The sequence below is a fragment of the Trachurus japonicus genome, chromosome 21 (assembly GCF_045865225.1).
Source record: "Trachurus japonicus isolate A0001 chromosome 21, Traja_1.0".
Classification (NCBI taxonomy): Eukaryota; Metazoa; Chordata; class Actinopteri; order Carangiformes; family Carangidae; genus Trachurus; species Trachurus japonicus.
Window position 1 is genome coordinate 18740953 of NC_140927.1, and position 16493 is coordinate 18757445.

Below are 16493 nucleotides of genomic sequence, written 5' to 3' on the forward strand. Positions count from 1 at the left end.
TACTTTTTGTCATAACTCAATTTTATTTATTTTTTTTATTTTTTTTACAAAGAAAACATAGTTTATTCTTTAAAATCTATTATAATTGCTTTGATGTAGCCTATTTCATTTGCAAGTGTTAAGGAGGAAAAGCAGATATTCAATAATGTAGGCTAAATGTCCTTCACAGTTGGGTAATTTTCAAATATTCACCTTCAGAAATATACATAAATCATAACAAGCTCACCTGATAGGGGAGACCGGGGTCAATTGTAACAGGGGGCAATTGTAACATTTTAAATTGCACCAATCAGAAATGAGATACAACCATGAAATTCATTATGCACTTGTTTTTTGATGTTCCCTCTCTGCCTACCAAAGGAAAAACTTATATCTCATGCATTTCTGATTTTATCTGACATGACTCATTTTTGAGGTATGAAAGTAAAAAATTTCATCATCGGTATTTTTCTCATTCCTTCTTAACCTTTAATGTCTAATAATTGAAACACATCCAGTTTTGTTGACAATTTTGTTGGCTATCATTTGCTATATTTGTCATATGTTAACTTTGTTGTTTGTTGCCAGCAGACAGCTTTTTATCATGGGTGGTGAATCGGGGGCAATTGTAACGCCCTGTTACAATTGCCCCCGACACCATCAAAATGATGTCCAGTTCAGTAACACCCTCAAATTAGTTGATTTCCCCCCCTTTATAATATAGAAAAGTGCTATATTAATTTATATGTATATTTATCTTTGTTGTCTATTAAAGTTAAAATATAGTTTTGATGACTTTTCTGATAACTCTGTCAAAAAGCTAGCGAGCAGGCAAGCAGGGTAGCTTTAAAGTATAGCTTAGTATTGAAACTGATTAAAAAACTGGTTGTAACTATTTATTTATGAAGCCTATTTATTTATTTTATAGTGGCAACAATTATTCAATCAATTGATCGACAGAAAATTGATCTGCAATGATTTCGAATAATCGGTTCAAGCTACTTTTAAGCAAAAATGTCATAAATTCACTGGTTTCAGCTTCCTAAATATGAATATTTTCTGGTTTTCATACTTTTATATGATAATATAAATTGATTATCTCTGTATTCTGGACTATAAATTGACAAAAGAAGACATTTTGAAAACTAATCATGGCCTCTGGGGTCTTGAGATGGACTTCTTGATCTTAACTGTTAACTAATAACTGTTCTTACCAGTAGACAAGTGTTTTTTATATATGTTCAATTGATATTAAATGGTATTAACTATGTCTACATTATTGGGAGTTTACTTTGGTCCTTGGTATTTATATAAAGGTATAAAGTATGTTGTTACAATTGCCCCCGTATGTGTTACAATCGCCCCCGCACGTGGGGGCGATTGTAACATTTGCCTTCTTGTGTTTGAATCAATATTGTGACTCAAACATTTTTTGTAAAAACATTTAATTACTGTTAACAAGTAGAACATAGATAGAAGATTCCTACATAAAAAAAATATCCAAATAGCTCAAGTGGTTTTTGAGTTATGACATCAAAACCAAAAAATGTTACAATTGACCCCGGTCTCCCCTACACTACCACCATCACCATCTAGGCTACTCTCTAAAATGTTGTTATATCAAATATTAGGGCAGTCACAACAGGGAATGTTTCTAAAAGGAAGTGTTATGATTTCAACAATATTAACTTTGGCATAAGTTTTAAAACTTTTGTTCGATAAGGAAAGAAGGCACCAAAAAAACGGGGGACATTAATTGACTTTCCAGTGAGTTGTAGACTGTAGCCTAAGCGGAATTTACCCTAAATATGGGTGAAGGGCGGATGGTTATGGTTACACTCAGATACGGTTTAAGGTTACACTGTAACAAACGGATATCGTCGTTTGAACCCACCCAGCTGCCGTAGGTCATATTCTGTTCAGTCATGGCTGCTGTCCACGGAAGATATATCAACCCGCCACAATAAAATATCAAAAGTCCTACACAAAATATTTCAGTCGTATATTATGTGTTCCAATTATTATACTGAACATTTATTGTAATTATGTACAACACGGATCAATTTTCTTACCAGTGTTTTGTACATCGTTGGCTACATTATCCCGCAAACAAAGGGTAATATATTTTATTCTGAAAGTTATCCTATCTGAGTTCCGGCGTAATAATCGCATGTGTAGCAACACTTCCTCGTCTCTTTACCCCATGAGGGTGTTTAGGTGTTCTTGCTGCGCAAACTGTTAACAACAGGCCCGTGTCAATGTTGGAGAGGTAAGGTGAGATGAACATAATATTATTGTTATTAATATTATTAGCTAACTGTCTTATAATGTGCCGACAGTCGCCTTCTTGGAGGGAAATACTGTGTTTTTAGGCAACTGTTCATGTTGCAGATCCTGCAGCAGTGTAGGCTATTAGCTACAAGATTGTGCTTTTAAATAGCTGAGCATGTGAGCGGCCAGTCTTAGCATAAATAATTCATACGAATGGTTTTTGAAAAGTCAAAAAGACAACAGGCTGGTGCTTTCTGGGACTGAAACAACTGCTATTTTAGGGTTAAGGTAGAACAAGGTTATCTAGGTACGTGAATGTAAGTGGTAAGCTGAAAATAAAGTTCCCTTCAGCAGTGTTTCATGGTCTCATGGTTTTCATATTTGTTAAATGCTAAGCAAATATTCTTTCGGACAGTTACAATGAGATATAGATTAATTATGCATTACCCGATTGTTCTTAAACTGCTATGAATTAATTGCATTTACCTGGATTTGATTATTTTAAATTTATTTCTGCATCTCTGGCTGTATTTGAAATGAACTCCATTAAAGGCATTTCTAAAAAACAACAACAACAAAAAAAACAGTTTCTTGCTATGTATTACTTCCTGGAACATGATGGATGGATGGATGGATGGATGGATGGATGGATGGATGGATGGATGGATGGATAGATGGATAGATAGATAGATAGATCACTTTTAACTGAGGAAATTGTCTGTGACACTGAACACTTTTGTTAGGGGATAACCACTTGTTAAAATCATGTTTTTGTCTCTTCAGTGTGGCAGATCAATGGCTGCCTGTGTGCTGTGTCGACGGGTGTCCAGGCTCCGCTGTCTCCAAGGCCTGAGAAGGGATTTTACCCAGGCTCAACACATCTATGGCAAACCAGAGGATGAGACAGATGAGCAGGAGAGGAAGAAGGGGACATTTCAACAGCAGGAATCCTCTCTGCACGAAGGCTACAGGCTGTATTACAACCCATCTTCCTATCATCACTCTGTGTGGAACTCTGCAACCTCCTGGAACCAGACAGATAATAATGAAGATGAGCGGTGTCTGTCCACTCTGGCACCTTCCTTCTGGCAGCAAAGCAATCGCTACAGTGTAAGTTGCTCGCGGCACCTTTCCAGCTCGAAAAACACACTTCTCGACTTGGCTTTCAACAAAGATCCTGAACCCAAGACTCCATCAGTGTCACCATACCAGAGAAAACCCATACCACCGGATGTTAAAGTAGACACACGTGCCTTCCACAAATGCCGTCCTGAGTACACCTCCATAACCCTTGACCTCACCCAGCGGCCTCACCCAATAGAGTGGGAAGACGCCCACCGCCTGCTCCAAAAAGTGGCTGTTTTAAAGGGTAGCATGAAGCCATACGATGTGTCTCAGTTTCTCGTGGAGCTCAGCTGCTTGCAGCCAGACAAGATTTCATTACTGATGAATAACCAACGCTTCACTATGCTTCTCCGATATTCTGTGGAAAACCTCCGTCTGTTTTCTGATCAGCAGCTGCTGGAAGTGCTGCTGTCGTTTGTGTGGCTGGATATACCCTCTACCCACACTCTACTGGGGCTGTACGAGACTGAGCTGTGCCGCCGGGCCCACCAGATGACCTTACACCAGCTACTGTTTGCTGCAGATTTATGGCGCTGTATTGGGAGACAGGTCCCCCAGTTCTTGCAGCAACTCTATGACTCAGTCGGTCTACATCTGGAACAGATGGGGGTCCCTGAACTAGTCCAGCTGTTGTATATAATCGGAGAAGGTAGGCATTGCCCAACAAGCTTGATCCGCCCTTTACAGCGGCTTCTCATGTGCCATTTACAGGAGTTGTACCCTGAGGAGGTTGGCATCGTATGTTTGGGGCTCTTTAAATCCCAAACCTCAATATCTGAGAGTGCAGTGACTCAGATTGTTGACAAGGCACATTCTTTTGTGAACGAGATGAGTGACTTCGCCATGGTGAATGTCATGAAGTACTTGCGTTTCAGTTACCTGTATCACAGAGCGTGGATGGAGGACATGACTAAGGAAGTTCCACGACGGGCCCCAAGGATGGGTGTCTCAGGCCTGATGCATGTGGCACTGACTTGTTCTGCTCTGCACTATCGCAATGATGACATCCTCATTGCAGTTGCTGAAAGAATACCTGCGCTGGCACCACACTGCAGGAGCAAAGACTCAAGCAAACTACTGTGGGCCTTTGGTACTTTAAGGTTTCTCCCAGTTCAGAGTCCAAGCTTCTATGCAAGCCTTACAGAAGCCCTGAGACGGAGGAAAGCTGAGTTCCAACGATATCCAGAGCATCTGCTTACTGGTCTTCTAGGCCTGGCCTTTGTCTCTCAGTTCCCAGAGGACCTGCTTGCACTGGCCTTGAGCCCCGACTTTGTGAAATTAGCACTGAAATCAAAACAGCTAGAGCTTAAAAAAGACTTACTCACATTAGACGGAGTTGTGTCTCTGGAGTTGCCTCAGTGGTCTGGCCCGAGGCTAAGCTGTGAACTCAGAGAGGAGATCGCAGACATGCTGTGGAAGTTTGCTCAATCAGATGTGTGCCAGAAACCTGAGGTTAAGGAGGCAGAATCTTCTTTGAAAGATTTGCTCGGAGGAGAGAAATTTGTATGTAAGAGAATGATTCTGCCCCACACTCGCTCCATTGACCTGGAAGTACATTTTGACTCCACAGGGCAGCCGATACCTGTCAACCCAACATCCCACGAAACCACATTATCTCCTGAGAGCAGCCCATCCAAATTTTCTTCAAACCAAGGATGGGACAGAATAAATTTAGGAGTACCTATAACTGATGGTCTTTTAGCTCAGCTAGCAGGGAGTAAAAATACTACAGAACCTTTAACCCCCTCTCTTAAATCTACATCTCTTCGCAGAATAGAGCCTGATGAAGGGAGACTGTTTGACACGGGGCTCGACCTTACAAGTGACTTCATAAAAACTCTTACCAAACACAGCAGCCCATGTTCAGCCACGCAAGATGCCAAAGGAATAGTCAAACTAGCAATCCAGATCCCCAGCAGGAACCACTACTGCTGCCATTCACAGCAGTTGCTAGGCTTACATGTCATGAAGAGAAGGCAGTTGAAGTTGGTGGGCTACAAAGTTGTAGATCTTGGCTATCATGACTGGTTTCCCATGCTGAGGAAAAGTAAGACTGAGAAACTAGCTTACTTGCACTGCAAAGTCTTTGACTGTCTGTAAGGAAACTATGGAGGCACTTTAGTTTCTGGGCAATATTTAGTTTGTTATGAGTATATGCAAAGCACAGAAGTATGTCTGATGAGAAGTAGGACAGATGTTCTTTTATTTACACCCACCACTGACATTTTGTACTTGTTCAGTATTTTGTATAAATGTATGACATTTCAAGGTATTTTTTTGGAAAGAATGCAAATTAAAAAAAAATATACACCACATTGTTCTGGTCAAGGGTCTTGATGATAAAGTAGACAATTGGAGTTTCTTTTTATGCATTTATTTACAGTTAAACTTCCTGCCACACTTAGCTTTTACCTTTCAGGAAGAAGAATAGTGGAATTTTAACTTTTTTTCTTTCTTTCTTTTTGAACCAATATAGCTATTTTATAACTTTAATAATGTGATGTCCTCTTTAGAGGTCAGTGAACCTCTTTCAAATGTTATCAGAGAACTCTCCTGCTTTGTACATCAAAGTCACAAACATTTCAAATGATATGCAGGTTGAATGAAGCAGCTGCTTTCCAGTATTGTGACTGCTCCTGAACGGTAAAATCTGTTACATAATTTGACAAAGGAAGGATTAAAATCATCTGTCACAATTTCATATCAAAGGAAAGTAAAAATCCACAGTAGAGATAATAATTTTAGTGCAGCATGTGTTCACAATATGGAACTTGCCTATCACAACACTCAAGACAGACTCATCACTGTTTTCTCCCAGGCTTTATTTGAAACAGGGAGTTAAATTTGCACCCCTGTTAAGGCAAATGGCTTTTGTTCCACAGTGCCCTCGTTGTGTGTGTGTGTGTGCGTGTGCGTGTTTTATGGGCAACAAAGGTGCTCATACATTTGAAACCTTATTCAAATTTTTACTTTATAGAATAAAAAGCCATTCCACAATCCTATGAGGTTTAATGGCAGGCCTATTTCAAAGCTGTAATTGATAACTTTGAAGCTATAAAATAACATAACAGGTTTATGGTTCTATGTTTAAAGATGTAAAAAAATAAAAAAAATACACCACTGTACCATGTATGGTTCTGAAACTCAATCCTTTTTACTAACTGCAGGTATTTATTATGGTAATTCTGTGTAAACACCGTCCCCCACTAAAGCCTAAAAAATAAATGTTATTGGCTTCAAAAAATAGAATGTAAAATATCTTCTTTTTTTTTCTTTCTTTTTTTTTGGTTTTTAACACCACTAACTACATTACTCACCTGTTTTTGTGTTGTGTGACAACAGCCAATGAAAAACATGTATGGACATTGTTCTTCTCTCAGGCTTTCAAATGCATTACAATGGACCAAATTTGAAGAAAGGAAAGACTTTGAAAAAAAGAACTCTCTTGTGTTTTGCTTAATTATAATATTCAGGTTCAGGAACATCTCTAAGCAGGATATCCTTATTACTCCCTGAAAAGAATGTTGGGATGAGAGCTTGGGGTAAAGACACACTGGGGAGCCTACAGGTGTGTTATGTTCGCCTTAAAGTGTTTCTCTTTCCGCTCCCTAGGCCCTTCTTTCCTTTGTGACCCAGAAACTGATAGTGTTAGCGCTTTGATCTCGCCAGCTGTCCCGATACGGCAGGAAACACAAGCAGCTTCAAGGCCCCCTACAAGGAAACACTGTCTGAAGAAAAGTCAAGAAAATCCTACCAGTTGTATGGCTGATATATACCCATGGACTTTATGCGTCTTCATTGACACAGCATAGAAAAAACACAAGACGGGCTTTGTATAATGATTTGTTATTGATCAATCTGCCAATTTCTTTCTTTGCTAATCACTTAATCCTTTCATGAAACGTCAGAAGACACCAATTGAAATCTAAGTCAATTTATTTCAAATGCTTGCTTTGGCCTTGCAACACGAAATGCAGAAACCAGCAAATAGTCATATGAAATGTGAAAACCCAACCTATTGCCAAATAATTTCCTGTTGATTAAACTGACTGTATTTATTTACTACAGACACACACAAACACGTCTTCCCTCACTTATACTCAGCTAGTTCCTGATTGGGAGACAAGTGGAAAAAGGGAGTAAAGGAGAAAAGCAGGACAGACATATTCAATCAGCACTACATGTGTCAGCATGTGGGGGAGCGCTCAATGATCCCCAAGGAGGAGCTGCAGGAAGCTGCAAAGTCTGTTGTCAGAGGAGGTGGAGGAATGCTGTGCAGTGTTTAAATTGTGTCAGCAGAGGGCAGTGTGCACCTTAGGAAACTGCAATCCCTGTCTGAATGTCAATGATGAAACACTGTTAGTCCCAACATGACTCCTTGATATTTATGTTGAATATTTGCATGTGACTCATATTAATTTGAATACATGGAGTACAGCTCTCTGTTCAGATGAACAGTAAATGAAATGTTAAAACAAGGTTAGAGTCAAGGGAAATTCATTTTACATGTTGTCAATTACTTCATATTTCCATCAATATAATGAATATGCAACAAAAGAGGCACAGACACATTCAAGGACAGTAAGTGCATTTTAATGAGCTGGAGAAGAGTCAATAAATACCTCTCCTTCTCCACACAGATCTGAAAAACTATAAAGAAGAATTCATATTTTGGCACTTTCAAGTCAGTGCCATGCCTGCAGCTACAAATTTCACACTTCTGAGTGTGCAGGAAGCATGCTTTTGAAGTTAAGATGATTCAGTTTCTCATTTAGCACCATTTTCTTGGGATTCAAAAGCAACTCATTGGATCGCCAAAGAAATCCCTTATCCACATGGGGAGAAGACGCTACCCCGCTCACTGATGTTGTGTCAGCTCTATTATGTTTTCAGGTTGATGCTAACAAGGGCAAACATGTTTAGAGAATAGGGAATAGGGACTGCCTGCCGCAGCGCACTAGTTTATTAGAGCGTGTGGAGTAATGGGAATGATTATCGGCTTAGATTGAATCATTATGCTGTTGTTATATTGTAGTCTGAGTAATCTGCCAAGCAGGTGCTAAACGTCCTCCTGTTTGTTCACGTCTCACTGATGACAAGACATTTATTGAGTTATTACCTTGCTATAAACAACAACAACAACAAAAGTAAGCAGAGAGAATAATCTAATCATTAGGCTTGGATACAGTTTTTTTTTTCTCAGATGTGACCAGTGTTTCACCAGTTAATAGAAGAGGCTCTTGTAGAGTGAATGCTCTCTCAGTAATCCCTGTCTTATTTGCATTTCAATTCTTTTGCTTTTCTCAGCCTGGAAGCTAATCCAGCGCAGTCTGAATGTAGCCTAAGCTTGCATCTACATTTCTTAAGTTATCTCAACGCAGAGATACTACTGTCTGTCTGCCATAATTCCTTAATTTAGCTTATTGTATGAAACAGACAAATCCTAATGTCACATATTCTTTACGCGCTGATGCAACACCCGTACTACTACTTGTCACAGAAAAAAATCCACTTCATGGACTTGTGGCACTTGGATCCCTGGCAGTCACAAGTGAGGTTAAAAAACAGGTATGGATTAAACCACATATATGCAAGTGATTCTCTCTCCCCATCACACATCTTGCAGCGCGGTGGCAGTTGCCGCTGCCAGTCTCCTGAAGGTTTCTTTATCACTCTCTCTCAGTGCCACTTCCTTTTTGACCCCTTCAGTGGCATTCAATAATGTGTCTGGATCCCTGCCTTTAAGATTCCACACACACACACGCTCTGCTAAACCAACTGCTGCAGGGACTCGGCTGATAGGGAGCGTTTGCATTCAGCACTTGTCTTAACTGCTATTGATAGACCTTTATTAACTTAACCAAGTTCAAGATTTGCTTTCTCATTTATCAGAGGATAAACTTATTTCACCCCCAGAACACAATGGTTTTTATTACCATTACTATATAGTATTTTTTGTGCTTGTTATTAAAAAAATAGAAAATACTTTGGAGAAATGTAATGCATTTATTCAATCTAGTTTCTCGTGGACGATAAGAAATACAGTTTTTCTCCATTTGACCAGGGGCACCAATGTAGCAGGAGGATGCTAAAGATATAGGATGGGTGTGAGGAATTCATAATACCTATAGAAACATTAGCAACTGGCTCATGGCACACTAATGAGAGAGAGTTGAACACAAAGAACAGTAATGATGATAATATGCAGCTTGGCAGTTCGAAAGTTCAACAGAAATAAACATTTGCAAAAGAGAAAGCCCAGTAATTAAAGCATGTGCTATTGTAATTAAACCCACCCTCATTCATAGTACAGGGGCTATTTTCAACAAAGCTGTAAATAATGCAGGTATGGGGAAACGGCAGTTCCATGTTTTCAAGCTAATTAACATTATGTCCTGCTCTCTTTACTGTGTGAAAAGTTCAAGATCACACTTGCACAAACAGCATTGTGTTGCATAACTGCATCACCATCCCTCTAAACTCATTATTTGGTCACACAGATCATCACAGCTCATGGCAGGATTCATGTATGTACAGCACAGACAGTGTAATACAGCTCCACTGTGGCATCCACAGAGAGGTCAGACCATGATAATATTCCATAACCATATTCCAGTTGGCATATAAGAAGATGTACGAAGGTCAGTTTTTTTTGTTTTGCATGACTATTATGACAAATACCATAAAGTTATGACATTTCTATATTTTGTCTTATATGAAAACCCATTTCCATGCTATTTCCAGGCCAGATCTTTTTTTTTTTCCCCCAGTGAAACCAATTCCATTCACTGTAATTGCCAAATAATTTTTGCTTAATTGTCACTGATGGGGTCGCCTTGCTGCAGGATTCAAACTGGCTGCCAACACACAGGAGATTCACAGGGAATTATGGATGTACAGTTTGGATAGCATGTGGCACACTTTAGAGACGTCATTAAAGAAGATAAGAAGGTAATCCTAGTATGTGGTATTAAAACAATGATGGACAGGCAGCTAAGTCAAGTAGAACTAAAATCTACCATTTTACGTATAGAATCATTGTATAAAGTTGACTGAATTACAAAATATTTGTTTGATTTTTTAGATGGGCACACAAGCAAAATGTATTTTACTGATGTGCTGCTTTGAACAAATCAGTGAAGACCTTCAAGCTTAGAGCTTCACATGTTCTCTTTTAATTATTCTCAAAAAGCCCCCAAAACGTTCAATAACACCTGAGTCATAGTTTCTATCAGGTTTTAAAATGCCTGGTTTGCAGGATTGGTGAGATCAGTCAGAAGAGGAGTTGCAATTTTTGTCTTGGATCAATGATATTCTAATTTTGGACATATTTAGCAAAAGCTCAATGTGCTAAAATTTCTTATGTAAGAACACAGAGCAGTTGCAGAGTTTCAAATTAATTTGCAAGTCTATTCAAGAGCACTGGGTCGCTGCCTCAAAGATACAGATGGCATGATGGCCCTTTAAACATGCAGAGGACCTAATTAAACAGCACACTGATTAACAATTTATTAATTAGGATATATGCCCTGACAAGGATCTGTTTTCAAGCTTGGTAAGTTAATGTGCAGGAAAAACAGATATCATGAAAGAAAATTTCATATTTAGGAACATTAATAATGATGAATTAAACATTCAGGTGATATTCTGCAATTCTAACAGTTACCCTCCACATGAACTTTCATAGATATCTAGGCTACGTGTTTTCAGCTTTCGTTTATATATGAATGTTAGGCTATTACAATAATGATAACACTGCAGCAACTTTTGTATACTGATATTTACAATGTTGAAAAATTAATGGAACCGATAGACAACAATAAAGGTTAAATAAAGAAATAAAAACTGAAAGTATATATCAGTATGCAACTATACCAATCCACCTTAACATTGTAGTAGTGTTGTATTGTTATGGCTGATTGGTGTCTATCTGTGACCTATTATTTAACGTTATAGCTGATCGGATCATGTTGGCAACTGAGTTCTAGACTTTGGGGCATGTGGTTCTTCTGTTCCACAAAATAACAATGTATTCATGTCAGCAGAGGATAATTGTTAGTGCTATCATAAATAACAGAAGAAATGTCACAAAGAGGTGATGCAGCAGTTGTGACACCAGGAACTGGAACAAACATTGAACCATGAAAGTTTAATCCTACATGCCTCTGATGCTCTGATGTTAAACCAGTTTTTCTATTTTACAGACTCAGCTTGAGCGTTTTGGTCTCAAACTTGGATTTGCTGTAAAATAGAGTTACTAAATGCTACAAAAGCATAATAAAGATGTGCCCCATAAAATTAAGCGGCGTATTATAGTGTACAACAGACAGTCTTCTGGCTTTCGTGCACATGGAAACCACCCTCTGCTTAATGGGGATTCATATTTTAGTCTGTAATTAAACCTCAGTTACCCCAGTAGACAAATGTAGAGTGATGTGTTAACGATTGCATAATGATTAATTACATTATCTCGCATACGCGAGGATCAGGTATTGAGACGTGAAGGGGGAGTAGTTACAGAGGCAGACACACGCAGTCAGCACGCTGCCAAACACACATGCACGTACACATGTCTGAAACCACTATGCCCAACGCTGTTTGTGAAAATCTATTCTGTCCTAACTACATTATATGGTAAAAAGACATGCAGATGTTGGGAGTCTAACATCAGTTGATGAAAGAGATGGAGAAATCTAAAATCTTTCCAATGTTACAACTTCTATTTCTAAATCATTGATGAGTTTTACAGTACATTCACATTGCCTTGACACTGCAAAACATTGTGCTCTGCTGCACATTAATGCAGAACATTTCCATTTCATGACCATGGCAGTGGGGGTGGGGGATATGTGTGTGTGTGGGAAGGGGGGTGTAATGTCTGTGTTATTCCTTTACAGAGTAGTCCAGTTAAACAGAAATACTGTATTTTCTTAGTCATAGCGACCTTGACAAATAAAGCTATTGGCTATGTTTGATTGAGGTGTGTGCAAAGAGGAAAATAGGATTTTTTTTTTCCTCAGCTACAGTAGGTGCAAAACTGCTGCTGTCAGATTGAAAGAAACCTTTAAATTTGGCATCACAGTTATGAAAAGGGCAAAGTGGACAGTAAATAAGGAAATACCACCACAGGAGAAAAGACAAACATCAGGGAACAACAACTACAACAGAGGGGAATGCACACATTGGGAAGAGATTCAAAAATAAGAGCTATTTTAAGTTGCCCAGAAATGTCAAGTTTAAGAAATTGAGATTCCAGAGCTGTTTTGCAGTGCATGGACATAGTCTTATATATTCCCAGAAATAATAAATCAGTGAATGAATGACATTCTGTGAGGATGAAGGACGTTTTTTATTGTTTTGTTCCCTCACTATGCAGACTCGAAGCCAATGCAGGTTTCCACAGCTGCTGTCAAACCCACATATTTAATGGATTTGACAATGATGGAAACCCAAAGTGGTTGACCTCATTCTTGAGAATTGATGCATTATGGCACCTTCTGATCAGAGGGAGTTTTAATAATTTCTGTCTTTGTGGCTTAATGCTTATCAACATATCCTGCTGCTGATTAGACTCCGCTCCTACTTTAATCCGGACAACTTAATTATACAGGAGATGTCAGACTTCCAAGGACGCTCTTATTCTGAGTGTGGTAAATCCAAGTGTGAATATTTGATGTTGCCATCTTCCTGTGCCATAGAAATTCAGTCTCCTGGGAAGGGCAGGAGGGCATATACTGTATGAAGAGTGAATGTGATTTATACATACATGCATGATAGAATTTCATGTTCAAACATCAATAATCTGAACTGTCATTTACATACAGGTGGAATTATTTTTGCTATTATGTAAAGGAAAAAAGGTATTGTTATTGTTTGTATATTTCAATTTAATCCACTCACTGTGCTATCTGTAAAAAAGAGTCCATAAACAAAAGCTGCTGCCGCCATCTGCACTCATCACAGCAGGTGTTGTTGTATGAGCAAGAGCTTACGTTGATTAATGTAGTTAATATTGCTCCTGTCCTAATAATAAAATTGTAGTGTGATGCCATACAAGAAGTGGTACAAGTTGCTATAGCAACCTGCTTTTTCCCTGCTTAACTGTTTTCCTGTGAGTGGATGTTGCTTTGATCTAGTAGCCAGTGGCTAGGTGAGGAGTTTAACTGTGTTATAACCGGTGGGAAAATTCCCCCTGTGGGGGAGAAAAAAAGCCATCAAGATTGAAATCAAAACTCAGATTAAAGAGGACGGAATCTGATGTAATCTGTTCGTATGAGTTTATAGCTAATCCTCTAGGAAACAGTTTCCATTTTTGAAAGGTCTGGACTATTTCAATGCATGACATTTTACAGGACACAGAGCCACCCCCCCCCAAAAAAAAGAGAGTGAAGGAATTCGGATTAGACGATACTATAAATATGCATGTAAACCTCCACACAAACTCAGGTATTTTCAAATATGCAGGGGGTATGTGATAAATTATTAACAGACATTGTGAAATCTAAAATAGCGTCTTTGAATAATTCATTTTTCATTCTTATGAGTTTCATATTGAAAAGCACTGCAGATTGATTTTTGACTGCAATTTTAAAGAGTTTGTATTAATTAGAGCATCACTTTCACTGTGTTACAATTAGTATAGTAGCGATGCGGAGGAGCAGCATTCAGTGTCATGATAAAACAACTCTGAGGTGGTTTTTCACTCAAGCGGTGAGCTCAGCTGCAGCAGGTGGCTCTGCTTTTTCAAACTAGATGAGAAATATCTGCTTTCATGCTTTCCACAGGGGCGATCACTTGCTTTACACCTGAGTGTGTCGCCACAACAAGTGTGTACTGAATTTTCAGAGGCATATGCCTGTGGTGCTAAGCTGAAATTCCTCTATGACAAACAGAATATGGTGTGTGTCTTGTTTTCTCTGTGTCATATAGACACACAGTTGAGCCATCAGATACATGGACACTATACAGAGAAGAAAGGAATGTTTTTTACTAAATTTTAAAAAACAGCAGAGTTGTTTTTTTAAAATTGTTTTCTAAACAGGCACGGCTGAACATTGTGTTTTGTTAAGTGATCTGAATGGAGTGTCAGGCCTGCAGTCACCTGAGTTGTTGTAGCTGATGCTGCAGAGGCAGATACAGCTGTGTTCAGGACTCATCAGGGATTGAAGTGCATTTTGATGCTTTTTAGTGCTAACCTCAGCTATATTTATGGAGAGAAGAGAGACAGGGTTTGCTAAATGTTAAATTTACTGTAATTTATATGCAGGTTTGACTTTAGCCTGTAATGTAATTAGGGATTCTGTATTTCAGCAGGAATGTAGACTGATGCACAATCTGCAAAATTTTAATTGAAAACCCACTGACATATTTCAGGTATTCAAGTCCTACCTGTCTAATACTTTTCTCTACAGACTCAACAGCTTATCTGCTGCATATCAAATGTTCAGTAAATTGTCCTGTTTGTGTCAGCTTTGGGTATCCTTATTTTCATATAGTCCTGCAAGATTCACAATGACTTGACAGTTAGTAGACAACTAAAATAAGGTTTAAGCGTAGGCACAGTATGAAGGAAGGTTCAGAATTCAAAAAGAACTGAGGGCATATGTAAGCTACTATTTGTTGATTTTTTTATGATGTTTTGGCATCTTTCAAATTACTCTTAAGGCATAAGTTTTTGTTTGTAGAGGAATGAAACAATCCTTGTCAAAAGTGCTGAAGTCTTTTAGTGGTTGGCTGGACAGTTTTGACATGTCTTTAGGGAAATCTGCGAAATCTAGGCAGTCACCCAACAATAGGCTGTCAATTATCCACTCAACTGAGAACAACTGAAGAAGTGTCTTACATAAATTGCGATGAGCTTAATCAGTATTACCAGAGCTGACACACACAGTGCTCTGACAGAGAGACATCTCAGTCGTTTGGCTTGTTATGGAGTTGTACAGCTGCATGATACTTGAGGAACTTGAAAGAACTGTTTTGATGCACTTGCCACCAGTGTACAGTGCACAGCCATCAGCAAATAACGCTTCCTAGAGTGGTTAATGAGGAAAGATATGAATGGTCAAATGTAGTTAATGCTGAGGCATTGGCTTACTAGTCTTTGATGTGCTGCTTTTTGAATATTAATGATATTCATGACCTATTTGCTACTTCATTTTATGGAAATTCCTGATGGCCTTGTTACCCTGATGCATTTATAGATGATATGAAGATGCTGTTGGCACAGCAACAATATAATTAATAGGGGAGTGTGTGCATAAACTTCTTAACAAGGCCCAACAATTTGGCATTAACACTGTACTCACAGTTCTTCTGGATGTCTGAACAATTGTGAAAATGAATGTCAAAGTCCCAGTCTCATTATATTATAACCAAAAAAGTCTGGGTGAAGACATTTGTCTGACAGCTTGTATATGGCAGTGCTCCCTGGGGTTCAGAAGATGGTTACCCAACACCCCCACCTTGCCATCTGTCTGGATCCATTGTAGCTTGCCGTAAATCCCACAAGCATACTCGTAGTGAAGAGAGACAGAAACACGGAAAAGTGCTTTCAGGAACCACGGCACACCGTGAGCCTGTCACGAGAGTTGATGACGTGAGAGTTCTGTTCTGCCTTGAACTATACACTGCTTAAAAAGTTATCTTCAACTTTAAATATTACAGTGCCCGACCAGCTACAAGGTGACAGAGAAGAAAGTTTCTCTTTTAGTGTTTGTGGACAATGCACATAAAAACCTCCCTGAGTGTTTTACAATGCACTGAGAGATAGGATGACCAATAAAACTGCTGTCACACTGGATTTTATAATGGTGCTGATGTTACTTTATAATTTGTCCCAAGTGAACTTGTGGCTTAACCCCAACACATGAATAAGAAAATATGTAAAAATGCTAGGATAACTAGCAGCAGGTATTTGCATTTTTCTATGAGACATCTTAAAGATAACAATGATTTAAGTGGACAATAGCCTGTATCCAGCAGCTTTTTTTTTTTAAACTGTATCCTGTGCTGCTAAGTTACTGAACCAGACGCCAACAGCATGCGTGGCAATGAGGGTCACAGTAGGTTTTCCTGTCACCTCAAGTGTATACACTGCAGCGTCCTTGAGCAAGATACCA

The 16493-nt window shown here is 38.8% G+C and overlaps 1 protein-coding gene across 2 annotated transcripts; it reads left to right on the plus strand.

The window, feature by feature from the left end:
* Positions 1-2149: 2149 nt before the first annotated feature.
* On the plus strand, positions 2150-5690 carry fastkd5 (FAST kinase domains 5). 2 transcript variants are annotated; one of them, XM_085765294.1, is made up of 2 exons: positions 2150-2253; positions 3034-5690. In XM_085765294.1, the coding sequence occupies exon 2, from the start codon at positions 3046-3048 to the stop codon at positions 5473-5475; it is 2430 nt and encodes an 809-aa protein (XP_085621420.1). In that variant the 5' UTR covers positions 2150-2253; positions 3034-3045; the 3' UTR covers positions 5476-5690. The 2 variants fall into 2 exon arrangements, with proteins under 2 accessions (XP_085621420.1, XP_085621419.1); XM_085765293.1 differs by having other exon boundaries at positions 2150-2248.
* Positions 5691-16493: the final 10803 nt, after the last annotated feature.